This window comes from Dermochelys coriacea, chromosome 7, assembly GCF_009764565.3.
Source record: "Dermochelys coriacea isolate rDerCor1 chromosome 7, rDerCor1.pri.v4, whole genome shotgun sequence".
Classification (NCBI taxonomy): Eukaryota; Metazoa; Chordata; order Testudines; family Dermochelyidae; genus Dermochelys; species Dermochelys coriacea.
Window position 1 is genome coordinate 84,049,204 of NC_050074.1, and position 16,019 is coordinate 84,065,222.

The 16,019-nt window shown below is 47.0% G+C and overlaps 1 protein-coding gene across 2 annotated transcripts in view; it reads right to left on the reverse strand.

Moving 5' to 3' along the window:
• CDH23 (cadherin related 23) overlaps positions 1-16,019 on the reverse strand; it is a 555,581-nt gene that overhangs the window by 403,416 nt on the left and 136,146 nt on the right. For both annotated transcript variants that reach the window (XM_043519492.1, XM_038408394.2), the window contains 3 exons: positions 11,970-12,112; positions 672-719; positions 19-111 (listed from right to left, as the gene is read on the reverse strand). In XM_043519492.1, the coding sequence (XP_043375427.1) occupies positions 19-111; positions 672-719; positions 11,970-12,112 (284 nt within the window). The remainder of the gene's footprint in view (positions 1-18; positions 112-671; positions 720-11,969; positions 12,113-16,019) is intronic.

The window sequence follows — 16,019 nt, forward strand, 5'->3', positions numbered from 1 at the left end:
GGAAATCCAGGCTCCTACCTCTGCAATGCGAACACTGTAGGGCTGATTGTGAAACCTTGGAGCATTGTCATTCACATCTCCCACTTGGATATTCACTGTCCCCTTGATCACCTGTGGCCAGAAGAATAAAAACATACAGCTGGCATTAGGCTACTGGGTATTTTCTTAATTTTCAAAGGATTTCAGAGAAGGGACAGATGCAGAATTGAAGATCCAGGAAGGAAGGAACTAAAATTTCAGCAGCTGTCACTCCCCTAGAGCCACAGCTACTGTACACCATTCTCTTTAGATCCTCAACAGCCAGAGGTCCAATGGGACTTACAATGCCCCCTGCTAGTAGATGCTGGGACTAAAGTACTTCTCCATTCCCCAGTAGCCACTCCACTCTTTACAGCTCCCCTTCTAAGAGGGGTAGCATTGTAGTTGCAAGATCTCCTGAGCCAGTGCTTCTCCACTACTCCCTGCAGCTCCACAGCTTTTATATAATGGTAAAAACGACTTGTATCTGTATTTCTACATCATGACCTACAGTGCTCTCCTGTTCACTCATAATGCCCCTTTCAGGGAGAGGCTGGGATTGCAGTGGCTGTGAACTCCTCAACAGCCGGTGCTCTCCCAGTCTCATTCCATGCTTCTTCGGTCTCAGATCATGAAATGAAAAAGTCACTTACCCCCTGGCTGTCACTGACAGAAAATTCAACTGTGAATTCTGACTTAGTCTGAAATGAAAAGAGAAGAAAAACATATAATTACAGGTACTGTAGCATTTATCTGTGGATGGCAGGCTTTGAACTTTTGCCAAATATTATTACATGCAAAATACTGCTGTGGCCTTGAAGAGAACAGGGAGGGGTCCCAAGCCCACTTACATACACTGTATATGAGTGCAATTGCTCAGAAATATTAATCACATAGGACTCCTGTACATTATCTGTACACACGAGGCAGCTCTTCCCCTGTGTCAATAGGTGGCAGGTACTGAAGCAGCCAGCTTGCCAACTGGCAGTTGAGTACTCTAACCAGAGGTGGGTACTTCATGAAAGCCATATAGATCAAAGGAATCTGCTGTTTGACCTCCTTCATTGTGCCCACCCCCTCCAGCATATGATGTGACCCTGGCAACAAAGGCTGTTTGCAATGGCAGTGAGGATGAGTAAGAGAGGGAGAGACAGACCTCCTGTAGGACAGGGGTTCCCAGGCAGTAGCACATGGACCACTAGTGGTCTGCAGAGAGCTGCCTGTCCTCTTTGGTTCCAGCTGAGAGATACATCACAGATGTGAGGGGAACAATCTAGTGCCTTGCCTCCAAACAATTGGTGGCATCAGATGCTTAAGAAGAAGGTGGGGAAGAACTTTCCTTCCAGACCACCTCTTTTCCACCAGGCACTGTCCCATTTGAGGGCCATAAAATCTTGACAAAGAAATCATGTGGGGCTAGGGAGTGTGACGTAAAATATTAAAACGGAACTATCTGTTACCTGGGTACCATCTGGTTTCATTTAAACCAAGTCCCATCCAGCCATCAAACAATTCCTTTCCTTCTCCGATTCCTCCTTTTACAACTTCCTGCCCCCTAACCACTACTGCTGCATGAGTTGAGTGACACATGATCTGGAAGCATTGCATAGGAATGATCTGAAAGCAAGTTTGGAATGATTCTATGTGCTACAGACTTGGTTGATTTATTCTTAGTTAGGAAGCTCAGAGATAGCAGGCTCTGGTTCCCCAAACTGCAATTTAACCTTTCTTACACCAGGATAGTTGTTTACCTTGGAGGGGGTTTCAGGGATGGTTTACCAAAGCATATATGCCCCTCCATGAAGGCTCAGGTAATACAATCTGAGAAGGCCTCAGGGCAATGCCTGTAGCCAGTCTGAGCAGCCCAAATGCCAAGGACACAGGAGAGAGATCCATTTTCCTTGCTGCAAGACTCTCCCACATCAGCCTTTTCATCACCACTTCTCCCACCCTCTCCACCCACAAGTGCAACCACAGGGAAAAAAAGTTGGGGAATGGGGACCAAGTCCAGATTTCGTTGAACATAAAAAAAAGATAAGCCAGGGAAAAGCAGAACAGACAGACAGGGCTTCCCCCAGCTTACTTTCTGTCCCCACAGCTCATTTCAATCACATCCCTTTTTAGACTGGGTTATTCAGTGCATCGTTTTGCATATAATTCTTTCTATTCAGTAAGTCTTTTAAAGCTTACTTTATCTCCCTTTCATTTGTTCTTTTCCCTTTTACTGTTCGTTCCCTTTCTATTGCTATTTATTATACTAGTTTTCCCTCTGTCTTTTTGCCCCTCCATCTCATTTTCCTACATTGTGCAAGAATTGATATATTTTCGTTGTGCCCCTCCACTTTGCTTTTCTTATGTGGTTTTCTCTTCTTCCCACTTAGTAATCTCTCTTCCCTTCTCCCACTAACACTCTTTTCCTTTCTCACGCTCCTCGTTCTGTATACTCTTCCCACCTTCATCTTCTTACACACTCTTACCCCACTTGCTTACGTACTCCTGTTTACCCCACCAGAAACACTCTCACACACTTTTTCCCCTGCCTATAGAAATCACACACACTCCTGCCTGTGCCCCCAAAATATCTCTCTCACACACACACACACACACACACACTAGACTTGCCCTCACAATCAAGCCAATACATAAACACTTGTTGATACCCCCCCCCCAAGATCAGTTCATATATGCAGACTCCTCTCCCCCCAAATCCAGTCACACAGTCATACAGGCTCTCCCCAACCACAACCCATGTGAGATTTGTTACAAGGCTAATTCAAAAAAATTCACAAACACTCCAACTCCTTGACACAAGTAGCCTCCCCTCCTCCCAGTCTCCACTTGCATTCTACATTCCTCTGCAAGCCCTCAGTTTCCCTCCTTGCACACAGATTTCCCTTGTCTATTCAAGACCTTCATGCACCCCACATCTCCCTGAACTTTCTAGACTCTCCCCTGCACATTCTCAGTCCCCTCCTGCTTCTCACATTCCCCCATCTCCTCATAACTCCTGGTCAGCCCCTCGCTCACAGAATGGCAGACATCTTCCTGAGGGCACCTTGACTTCAGTTCCATTGAAGACAATGGCAGAGGACAGTCATCTTCACTAGGGGCAGCCTTGCTTTCCTGCAGTTTTGCATATAGATTCATAGATATTAAGGTCAGAAGGGACGATTATGATCATCTAGTCTGACCTCCTGAACAATGCAGGCCACAGAATCTCACCCACCCACTCCTGCAATAAACCTCTCACCTATGTCTGAGCTACTGAAGTCCACAAATCATGGTTTAAAGACTTCAAGGTGCAGAGAATCCTCCAGAAAGTGACCCGTGCCCCATGCTACAGAGGAAGGCGAAAAACCTCCAGGGCCCCTTCCAATCTGCCCTGAAGGAAAATTCCTTCCCGACCCCAAATATGGCAATCAGCTGAACCCTGAGCATGTGGGCAAGATTCACCAGCCAGATACCCAGGAAAGAATTCTCGGTAGTAACTCAGATCCCACGCCATCTAACATCCCATCACAGGCCATTGGGCCTATTTACCATATGGAATAGTGGCCATCTTGACTAAAGACTGTTTGGTTTCAGGCCTATTGAAAATAATGGAAGATGGTGACTACTTTGAATACGGGAAGATTTGGGAGTTTGATGCCAACAGTTGTGAGGTCATCGTAACTGAGCAGCTCACCAGCATGAGTGGATTTTAGCCTCACACGCCTCTGTGAGGTAGGGAAGTACTTTCTCTGTTTTATAGATAGGGAAATGAGGCACAGGGAAGATTAAGTCCTTCGCCCCAGGTCACACAGGAAATCTGTGGCAGAGCGGGAAGAGATCCAAAATCTCCAGAGTTCCACCAGTGACTTCATCATAGGAAACCATCCTCCCTCTCATCAGAAACAGGGGAGATGCAGCAGCCAAGGAACCAGCAAAGCTCAACTTTCAAAGATGGGCACATAAATTGGGCACCTAAATAGGACATCTATCCCTTAGATTTAGACACTCAAATAGGCATTGCCTGGGAGTATGTAAAATGGTCATTTATCTATGAGATCATGCCAATTTTAGTATCCAAGTGCCTGATCTTGAGAGAAGAAGCCATGTACACACAGCAGAAGTCAATATGAGTAGTGACACCCAGTATCTCTTTAAATAAGATCCTAAATGCAGGTTCAGATTTTCTTTAGAAGTTAAAATTGAACTTGAAGTGTAGGCTTAAAAGGGGACAGGCTGAGCACGTAATCTTCCCTGAGCCTCTGAGTGCTGTGCTCTCTGGCAGTTAGTGTTAATTTAATTTTTTGTTAACATTACAGTAGATCACGACTGTGAAATCCAGCGTAGGTAATGAGGCAGAACTAACCAGTTACTTCTGCTCCAGACCTTGCCTTGCTGAGGATTCTATAGTCCAGCTTCTGACAATATTCAGAGTAGCAGCCGTGTTAGTCTGTATTCGCAAAAAGAAAAGGAGGACTTGTGGCACCTTAGAGACTAACAAATTTATTAGAGCATAAGCTTTTGTGAGCTACAGCTCACTTCATCGGATGCATTCGGTGGAAAATACAGTGGGGAGATTTATATACACAGAGAACATGAAACAATGGGTTTTTATCATACACACTGTAAGGAGAGTGATCACTTAAGATGAGCCATCTCCAGCGGGGGTGGGGAGGGGAAGGAGGAAAACCTTTCGTGGTGACAAGCAAGGTGGGCCATTTCCAGCAGTTAACAAGAATGTCTGAGGAACAGTGGGGGGTGGGGTGGGAGGGGAGAAATAATATGGGGAAATAGTTTTACTTTGTGTAATGACTCATCCATTCCCAGTCTCTATTCAAGCCTAAATTAATTGAATCCAGTTTGCAAATTCCAATTCAGCAGTCTCTCCTTGGAGTCTGTTTGTGAAGTTTTTTTGTTGAAGCATAGCCACTCTCAGGTCTGTGATCGAGTGACCAGAGAGATTGAAGTGTTCTCCAACTGGTTTTTGAATGTTATAATTCTTGACGTCTGATTTGTGTCCATTCATTCTTTTACGTAGAGACTGTCCAGTTTGACCAATGTACATGGCAGAGGGGCATTGCTGGCACGTGATGGCATATATCACATTGGTAAATGTGCAGGTGAACGAGCCTCTGATAGTGTGGCTGATGTGATTAGGCCCTATGATGGTATCCCCTGAATAGATATGTGGACAGAGTTGGCAACGGGCTTTGTTGCAAGGATAGGTTCCTGGGTTAGTGGTTTTGTTGTGTGGTTGCTGGTGAGTATTTGCTTAAGGTTGGGGGGCTATCTGTAAGCAAGGACTGGCCTGTCTCCCAAGATCAGTGAGAGTGATGGGTCGTCCTTCATGATAGGTTGTAGATCCTTGATGATACGTTGGAGAGATTTAGTTGGGGGCTGAAGGTGATGGCTAGTGGCGTTCTGTTATTTTCCTTGTTGGGCCTGTCCTGTAGTAGGTGACTTCTGGGTACTCTTCTGGCTCTGTCAATCTGTTTCTTCACTTCAGCAAGTGGGTATTGTAGTTGTAGGAACGCATGATAGAGATCTTGTAGGTGTTTGTCTGTGGGGTTGGAGCAAATGTGGTTATATCGTAGAGCTTGGCTGTAGACAATGGATCGTGTGGTGTGATCTGGATGAAAGCTAGAGGCATGTAAGTCGGAATAGCGGTCAGTAGGTTTCCGATATAGGGTGGTGTTTATGTGACCATCGCTTATTAGCACCAAAGTGTCCAGGAAGTGGATCTCTTGTGTGGACTGGTCCAGGCTGAGGTTGATGGTGGGATGGAAATTGTTGAAATCATGGTGGAGTTCCTCAAAGGCTTCTTTTCCATGGGTCCAGATGATGAAGATGTCATCAATGTAGCGCAAGTAGAGTAGGGGCATTAGGGGATGAGAGCTGAGGAAGCGTTGTTCTAAGTCAGCCATAAAAATGTTGGCATACTGTGGGGCCATGCAGGTACCCATCGCAGTGCCACTGAAGGTATATATTCTCCCCAAATGTGAAATAGTTATGGGTGAGGACAAAGTCACAAAGTTCAGCTACCAGGTTAGCCTTGACATTATCGGGGATACTGTTCCCGACAGCTTGTAGTCCATCTTCGTGTGGAATGTTGGTGTAAAGGGCTTCTACATCCATAGTGGCTAGGATGGTGTTTTTTAAGAAGATTACCGATGGATTGTAGTTTCCTCAGGAAGTCAGTGGTGTCTCGAAGATAGCTAGGAGTGCTGGTAAAGTAGGGCCTGAGGAGGGAGTCAACATAGCCAGACAATCCTGCTGTCAGGGTGCCAATGCCTGAGACAATGGGGCGTCCAGGATTTCCAGGTTTATGGATCTTGGGTAGCAGATAGAATACCCCAGGTCGGGGTTCCAGGGGTGTGTCTGTGCGGATTTGTTCTTGTGCTTTTTTCAGGGAGTTTCTTGAGCAAATGCTGTAGTTTCTTTTGATAACCCTCAGTGGGATCAGAGGGTAATGGCTTGTAGAAAGTGGTGTTGGAGAACTGCCTAGTAGCCTCTTGTTCATATTCCGACCTATTCATGATGACGACAGCACCTCCTTTGTCAACCTTTTTGATTATGATGTCAGAGTTGTTTCTGAGGCTGTGGATGACATTGTGTTCTGCACGACTGAGGTTATGGGGCAAGTGATACTGCTTTTCCACAATTTCAGCCCGTGCACGTTGGCGGAAGCACTCTATGTAGAAGTCCAGTCTGCTGTTTCGACCTTCAGGAGGAGTCCAACCAGAATCCTTCTTTTTGTAATGTTGGTAGGAAGGTCTCTGTGGGTTAATATGTTGGTCAGAGGTGTGATGGAAATATTCCTTGAGTCGGAGACGTCGAAAATAGGATTCTAGGTCACCACAGAACTGTATCATGTTCGTGGGGGTGGAGGGGCAAAAGGAGAGGCCCTGAGATAGGACAGATTCTTCTGCTGGGCTAAGAGTATAGTTGGATAGATTAACAATATTGCTGGGTGGGTTACAGGAACCACTGTTGTGGCCCCTTGTGGCATGTAGTAGTTTAGATAGCTTAGTGTCCTTTTTCTTTTGTAGAGAAGCAAAGTGTGTGTTGTAAATGGCTTGTCTAGTTTTTGTAAAGTCCAGCCGAGAGGAAGTTTGTGTGGAAGGTTGGTCCTTTATGAGAGTATCCAGTTTTGAGAGCGCATTCTTAATCTTTCCCTGTTTGCTGTAGAGGATGTTGATCAGGTGGTTCTGCAGTTTCTTTGAGAGTGTGTGGCACAAGCTGTCAGCATAGTCTGTGTGGTATGTAGATTGTAATGGATTTTTTACCTTCAGTCCTTTTGGTATGATGTCCATCTGTTTGCATTTGGAGAGGAAGATGATGTCTGTCTGTATCTGTACAAGTTTTTTCATGAAGTTGATAGATTTCCATTCTATACAGCTAAATTCAGTGCCTTGCATAATGACAGGTTTCAGAGTAGCAGCCGTGTTAGTCTGTATTTGTTAGTCTCTAAGGTGCCACAAATACTACTTTTCTTCTGACAACAGTTTGTCCCCGACGCTGCTATCTGCCTGCTGTCTGCAACTTGGTACCTAACCCTGACTTCCTGGTACCCTGACCTGACTCGATCCCAACCCCTTTACTATTCTCCTGCCTGCAACTTGGTAACTGACACATAGACCACTCACCACCTTGTCCTAAAAGTTTGCTCAGATCAGCTTTGCCCACTCCCATCCCAATCCAGCCCCTCCACAGGTGACAGAAGTGAAACCCTGGACAACAGGGGCTAACCAGAAGGGAGTAGCTTTAAACCAGAACCTCGGGCTCCAAGTATCAAAACTATCTGGATGTGTTTGGAAAGAAAAATGTGGGTTTGTTATTTCCTCACAGGGACCATGACTGTCCAATAGACCTATAACCCTGGGAAAAGGTGCCCTATGGATGGATATACACCATGTCTAAACCAGAGCTAGGGGCACCATGTGCATATAACCAGGAAAGTCTCGTCAGGGGCTTCATTCAGAGATCCACCTCTCCAGTGGGGACACGAGTCCTCTTTGTGCAAAAAAAAAAAAAAAAAAAAAAAAAAAAAAAGGATAGGTCACTATACCTCTGTGTAGACTATCATCCATTGACACAGGTGACTATTTGAAACTGGTACTCCCTGCCCCTCATCCCAGAATTGTTGGACCACCTGAAGACTACCAGGATCGTCACTAAACTAGATATTTAAGGGATATACACTCTACTGTGAATAAGACCTATGGATGAATGGAAAAGCGCTTTTCATATCCAATATGGGCACTTCGAATACTTAGGAATGCCATTTGGATTAACCAATACCCTGCCCTGCGACATTTCAACATTTCCTAAGTGATGTGTTCAGGGACATCCTGGACCAGTGTGTGATCATCTACCTTGATGGTGTTTTCTGAGAACTCTGAGCAGCACAGACATCATGTCTGTTCTGTCCTTGAGAGACTATGGAAACATTGTTTGTAAGCCAAACTACAGAAGTCCACCTTCGACCAGACCACCATGGAATTTCTATGCAACGTCATCTCCTCGTAGGGCATTCAAATGGACCTGAAAAAGGTGAAAGCCATCCACAAACAGACAGCAGAGGTGGACCCTCAAAGGATTTCAGTGCTTTCTGGCCTTTATGAATTTTTCTAGGAAATTCATCTCCAACTTCTCTGAACAAATAGCCCCACTGATTTCCCTCCTTCATAGAGCCATTCAATTCATATGGCTGCCTAAAAAGTTCAGCTTTCTTTTGGACCAGTTCAAGACCACCTTCACCATGGCCCTGATTCTGGCACACCCTGACCCAATGTGCCCTTTTACAGTGGAAGCAGATGCATCCAACTTAGGTCTTGGGGCAGCACTCTCACAGCTATTTGGACCACAATCAGTTCTGTACTCTTGTGCATTCTACTCTCAGAAACTCACCCCCACAGAGATGGACTATGAAATACTGGACTAGGAGCTGCTTGTAATCAAAACCGTATTTGAAGAATGGAGTCATCACTTTGAGGGAGCTCAGGACCCAGTACAGGTTTTTACAGATCACAAGTACCTTGAGTACCTTCACAAGGCCCACGGTTTGAATCAGAGGCAGTTAAAATGAGCCTTGATGTTCTCTCAATTCAAGTTTACAACTACCTACTGCCTGGGAAACTGAAATGGGAAAACTAACATATTAGGAAAGAAGTAATACTACTTGGAAACGGACATTAGTGCAATGATCTTCCCACTTTATGTTGAGGATCTTCTGAAGAAAGTGCTGATGCTGGCATTGCAGGTTTTTCAGGTGTTTTCTGTAAATCACCTAAATCTCACAGCCATAGAGGAGAGTGGGATTACCACCGATTTATAAACTAAAAGTCTAGTATGCATTCTGATGTTATTGTTGAACACCCAGCAAGACAGTCTGCCAAAGGCAAGGCTGGCATAGTGAATTCTGTGCTGAATCTCGATGTTTATGTCGCCCTCTGTGAGAGATGGCTGCCCAGATAGGCAAAGTATTCTACATTTTCCAGTTCTTCTTTGTCAATGTAGATCTTCCTTGCTGGATCAGATGATTGACTGGGGACCAGCTGATGGAAAACTATTGTTTTGCTGATGTTCAGAGTTAGCCCTAGGCTATTATAAGCTTCAGAGAAGCAATTAAGGGCTGTCTGAAGATCCTCCTTTGAATGTGCAACTACAGCACAATCATTTGCATACTGGAGTTCAGTTATTGTTGCCAATATTACTTTAGTTCTGGAATGGAGACGAGAAAGGTTGAAGAGGTTGCCATCAGTTGCTGTATGCCCAGTTTACCAAAGGAGAAAGGAAAAGGGCAGGCCAAAAGAAACACTTTAAAGACACCCTCAAGATAAACATCAAGAGATGTGGCATTAACACAACGCACTAGAAGACAGCAGACCAGGATAGGGATAACTGGTGAAGACTTGTCAGAGAGGGAACATCCACTTTTGAGGAAAGTCGCCTTCCCCTAGTTGTAGAAAAATGCCAGAAAAGAAAGGAAAGACAACTGTCATGTAGCAATTGTGGCCCAACCCTATTTTTCCAACACCATCTCCAATGTCTGCCAATGAGCCTGTGGTTCAAGAATTGGATGCCTCAGTCACCAAAGGACCCATGAAAAATAAAACCTGTGAAAGAGATCATCCTTGACCTTGAGGGATCGCTGCTGCTGACTACTTGGAAAACAACCTTTTCAACCTCCCTACCTCCTCAAACAGAGTAATTTTGTCAAAATCACAATTCAGCAAGACGTACTTTCCCTTATCCGGTCTATTCAAAAGAAGACCCTGCTTGCCCAAGGATCACAGTCTATGCCATTAGAGGCTAAGATGCATTGTTCCATGAGGGACAGGAGAACATACTTCAGCAAGTACATACATGTCCCCCAGGGACATGCCCAACTGAAGGTGCTACGGCTGTTCCCTTTTGCTTCATTGGCAGGTCACTTTGGCTACCTTAAGATTTCCCTCATGGTTGCCTCTTTTTAATGATGGCCCCACATGCAGGCCAAAGTCCAAGCTTATAATACACTCCTATGCACATACCAAGATGTCCTGGACCAAACCCCTCAGCACCTGGAGACTCCTGCCATGTGCAGAGTTTTCATACAACACTGACCATGCCTCTACAGGTCGGAGCCCCTTCTTGGCTAATTAGAGGTTCCACCCCTTTTCACCCGACACTACCAGCAGCCTCCCTGAATCCAGCTGCCACCAATGGGTCCAACAGATCCACGTCATTCAGGAGGAGCTCAGGAACCATCTAGAAGAGGCACCGAAGGCTTGCAAGAGGCATGCAGACCATCAGCGACAAGAAGCTCCAACATTTGCATTAGGCCAGAAGGTGTGGCTCACCACCAAACATCTCCATACCAGTTGACCCTTCTGGAAATTGGTCCACCAGTTCCTGGAACCTTTCCTGATATGCCAGCCCATTAACTCAGTTACCTTTAAACTATAGCTTCCCCAGTCTCTCAAAATACACCCAATTTTTTATGTTTCCTTTTTGAAGCCCTTCCTTAATCAAACCACACACTGCCTCCACCAGCTGAAATCCAGAGTAATAAAGAGTATAAAGTGCATGCTGTCCTCGATTTCCAATGGACGCATGGCCACCTGCCCTACCTGGTCGCTATGGCCCCAAGGAGCACACTTGGGAGCCTGCTTCCTCTGTCCATGCCCTTGACCTGCTGGAGAAATTCCACAGAATTCATCCAGACAAGCCTGGACCAGCAACACCCCAAAGGGGGACTTGAAGTGGTAGATGTAAGAACCTGTGGGACTAAAACCTGGGACCATGTGGGTTCTGAGCCACTGACACATCTGCATTAGCACTGAAAGCTTAGGCTGGGTTTCTGCTGGAGAACCCTGTGAAGTTAGGCACTGCAGAAAATACCAGAACGCAGGGTCTGAGTGGTGGCTCCCCACTGCCCATTGATTGGCTCATGCTGGTATATAAACCACAGCCCAGTCCACACACACATTTGCAGAATTGGGTATCAACACAGCTCCTTACACTACCATGAAGTATGGATCAAGGGTTCAGAGTACCAGAAGGGGATGTGTGCCCACCTTGTTATGGAAAGGCTCATTTAGGGCTGGACAAAAATTGTGCACTGAAAGTTTTTTCAACAGAAAATTGGATTTTCAATTCAATGAATTTTCATCACACACAGCATTGGCTTTCTGTGGAAAATTTCGATTGATCATTTAAAAAAAAAATGAATGCCTAAACTTCAAAAGTTACCATACAGGGAGAGCTCACTCTTCACAGGTAGGGCTTTGAGAAAGCTCCTGATCACCCCATACAAGAAGCAGAAAGAAAAATGAGCAATAATTTCCATTCTGATATTTGGTCAAGGCCTCTCCATTTGCCCCTTCCCTCCGGTTACCAGGTGCCTTCGAAAGGGAATATTTCTGACAAATAACACATCAAGGTGTAGCAGCTTGTCTTCTAGCAGCAAATGACATTACCTCTCTGTCCAAGGGCTGCCTGAGCCATACAACTCCAGTCACACTTTCCACTGCGAAGAATCTGCTGGCCTCCTCCCCGACCACACCAAACACAAGATGGTCATTGTCTAGGTCCCGGGCAAGCAACTGGGTCACTGACGAGCCTAGAACAACATAAGCAAGAAATAAAGAATGAGTGGAAGAACAGGAGGAAATGTCAGACTCATGGAACTAATCAGCTTCTTATTGCCAAATGGCATTGTTCGTCTTTAGAAAGTCTGTGTCACGGTCCCATCTCTGCTCACTTTAAAAATTTACCCTCAAAAGATATTTAAGTATGTTGCAATTTTTCAAACAAACAATCCATGCTCTAAGTAGCAGGGGTGGAATTGAGGATGGCTTTACTGCTCTCTTCAGCAAAGCTACTACTGCCATGCTGAGTGTACATTTCCTAAAGCTGCACCCCTTGTAGGGAAGGAATTGTTGCATATGGGAAAGTCGAATTAGTTCAGTAAAAGTGGCAGCATCCAGCTGTGCCAATCACTAGAAACAGAGATAATCCATGCAACTTTTTTGGTAAAAATCTGCCAACATCCATCCTCAGAGCTGTCAGGCACTTTACTTTCATGTTGTTTAAGTTGTTGCTACTGAGTTTTACTGCTTATGGAAGTGACAGGAATAATAATAATAGCTAGACTCTGACAACTGAACAGCTACTATGCATGCTTCCTTCACACAGTTCTACCAGTGCATCCACTCTCATTTCAATCCTAGAGCTCCATTTCACCCATCTGTCAATGTCTCTCTCGGTCTTCACTGGCAACATGCTCTCACTGCATTTCTGGGCCTTGAGCAGAGACTGCTAATAACACTAAATTGTACCAAATTGCAGGGTGCTTTTTGTGGACAGACACCCACTAGGGATTATGGGGATACCAGACTAACTTTCACTATGCTTGAAACAGAATTAGTATTCAAGAAACTGAACGTGGAGCCCAGGAGGTTAGACAGCAAAGGTGTCTTTAAACCACTTTTGTGCCACTCAGATTCTGGGCTGACTGAGCACAGAGTGGCCCCCACAAAAAACTACAGCAGACTTGGGGGCTATTCTAATTTACAGTTGCCTTACGTAGGCTGCCTCACAGCTCAGACCAGCCCAGCATCTCTAACATTCAACGGTAGGGAGACAATTCCTCCCACACCCGACACACCTCCTCCTTCCATCCCTCCCTCCCTGCCATGGGCTGCAAGGAAAGCAGCACAAGAACAGATAACATGTTAACAATTCCATACTAAGAGCACCACCACAAAACAAGGGGTGCACACACAACCACTTCTCGGGTGCTTGGCTAGTCACTGAGGCATGAGCATACAGCGCATTGTTTTTAAACAAGAGGCTAGAGAGGGATAAATGCAAACATCTGTTGGAATGATCATAATGAGGGCAGATCTTCCTTGAGGATTTAGACTGCAGATACCTCAGTAGTGTGAAGGGAGGTAGGACAGGACCATCATTAGTTGTCACCAAACCTGTAATTTTTATTACTTTTATCCATTTTCCAGCAATTATCCACCTCCAGAAGCCATCCTTTTCAGCATCTTGAATAGCTTAGCATAGTATTCAGAGACTCTGCTCACACCTCTCTTTGTGCATGTAATTGCAAGTGACGTTTCCTGAGTACATTAATTGAAGGTGGACATTTAGTATTATATTTAAGATTTTAAATGATCTAACTGCCTGGAGTTGCTGCTGACTTCCTACTGATGTTAGATACATAGGATGTTGGGAACATAGGCTCTTCCCTGCATGTCTCCTCAAGTATATAATATCCTACTGTGACACCCTGTACCCCATGTTCACAACTTTTATAAGGTGTGACAAAGCTCTGTCCTTGCCTCCGTGGGTCCCGCATTTCCTGGTGGACTTTGCTAGCCTCAGAGGCTCACTGTGACCCTCCACGTAACCCTTCTTTCTCTAGAGAAAAGGGTCACAGTCTAGTGAGCCAGTCTCATCATAAGCCAGCAAGGGAGATGAGGAGAAGTTATCCTTCCTTGCACAGTCTCTATTGTCTCCCAGTCTCAGTGATTAATCGGGGCAAAGATGTGGGAGGAGGAGGATCCCAGGCCCACCCTCTACTCTGGGCTCCAGCCCAGAGACCCTAAGAGTATCAGCTATAGTAACTGACCTTTTAGAAACATGACACGTACAATACCCTGGGCTACTTCCCCCATAGCAGCCCTTGCTTCCTCAAACTCCACTTCACCCTTACCTCAGGGCCTCCTTCCTTGTACCTGATATGGGGTGTACAACTCAGCCTCTCTAACAACACAACTTCTTCCCACAGCTCCTGACATGCACACCCACCTGACTAACTGGGAGGCTTTTAACTAGTTTCAGCCAGCCCCTGATTGGCTTCAGGTGTCCCAAAAAACCTAGCCTTCTCCCTGCCTTCTGGAAAGTTCTTAATTGGCCCCAGATGTCTTAATTGACTTGGAGCAGCTTCCATTTCACTGATCCCGGTACCAGGGATTTGTTCAGCCTGGAGCGAATCTCTCTCTCTCTCTCCCTCCCTCCCTCCCCCACTGCTCTCCCATAGCCTTCTAGCTTGGAGGGAGGTGGGAAGCTACTATTCCTGCTGCTACTAGGCCCGAAGCTCTCCCTCCTGCTCCAGCTGCTCCCCTGGCTGCGCCAGACACCACCCCTACTCTGCTACCTGGCTGCTAGACCCCCCACTCTCAGGTGCTGCTACTGCTCCAACTGCAGCCCCGGGGGGGGGGCTGCTAGCCCACTCCCCAGAGAGGAAGAGTGGGAACCCCAGCCACTGCTGTTGTGGATACCACCACCAGCACCACCACCTGAGAGGGGTCCATTCTGCCTGCCTGGACGACCACCTGGAGTTCCTGGAGCTGCTGCTGCTGCAGAGGCCGCTGCCTGGAGCTGCTGAAGCCCGAGGAGGAGAAGAAGAGGATCATCTGCCAGTGAGGCAGCACCTAGAGACTTTGCAGACCACCGGGGAGGGGGCCCTAAGACTGAGTAATTTCCAAACTGTGCTCTTGTGGTGGGGGTTTTGACTGTGTTTGTAGGGACACAGGGGGTGTGGTGTGGAGCTGCCCCCCGATCCATCTGTGTGTCCCCCCCAACCCCCACCACTATTACCACCACCGCTGCCCCCTCCACCACCCCCACTGGCTGTATACCATCTGCCTCAGCTCCTGCCTCTGGACTCAGCTGCTTGCTTGGCTTGCCACGCCCTATTTCCACCCTTTGGGCCAAAAGCAGCAGCCAGCTAAAAAAGACTTGTGCAAGTGCACATGGGCACATGTGCCCCCCCGGACTGCCTAACCCCCAGCTTTGCCCTTTACTACCTGCCCCATTTGCCACTTGCTTTGCCTCCTCTTTTGCTCCAGCCCCCCTTACTAGCTTCAGTTTGTTTGCCTGCCCCGCCCATTTCCTTCTGCAGCCTTTGTTTGTTTGCCCCGCCCCAGCCTCTGAAGCTAGCCCCTTGGTTTCCCTGTTCTACCCCCAGACCGCTTAGCCCCTAGCTCCGTGTGCCCATGCCCCCTCCCATGCGCTTGTGCAATTCCCCTTTTTAGTTGCAACCCTCTTCACTGCACCCTCAATGTTGTTGAATCCCCCCCCCCCCCGTAGTGCACCAAGAGGAGCCGGAATTTCCACCTTGTGTCGGTGACTGACCCCTAACCCCTGATTGCCCCCCGTCCAGCCCACCCCTTTTGGCGCCCTCCTCCCCTGCCTGCAGCCTAGCGGGGAGGAGTGGTCGACCTGCTTCCCCTCTCCCCTCCTCCTTTTGGTGTCCCCCCTTTCCTCCTTGCTCATGATGGCGGGGGATGAGACGGGTGAGACCTCTCCAGGAGCCCGAGCTCCCCCTCCCCCGCCTGCCCCTCTGTCACCCCCCCAAGCTTCTACCTCCGCTGCCAAACCATCTGCCATCGCCCCCGCTGGGGCACCAGCAGCGACGGACACCGGGGTGACCTCCACTGCTGCCACGTCTCTCACCCCCTCAGATTTGGGGGGAGTCCCCCCAGCCGGCGGGAAGGCCAGGGGAAGAAGAA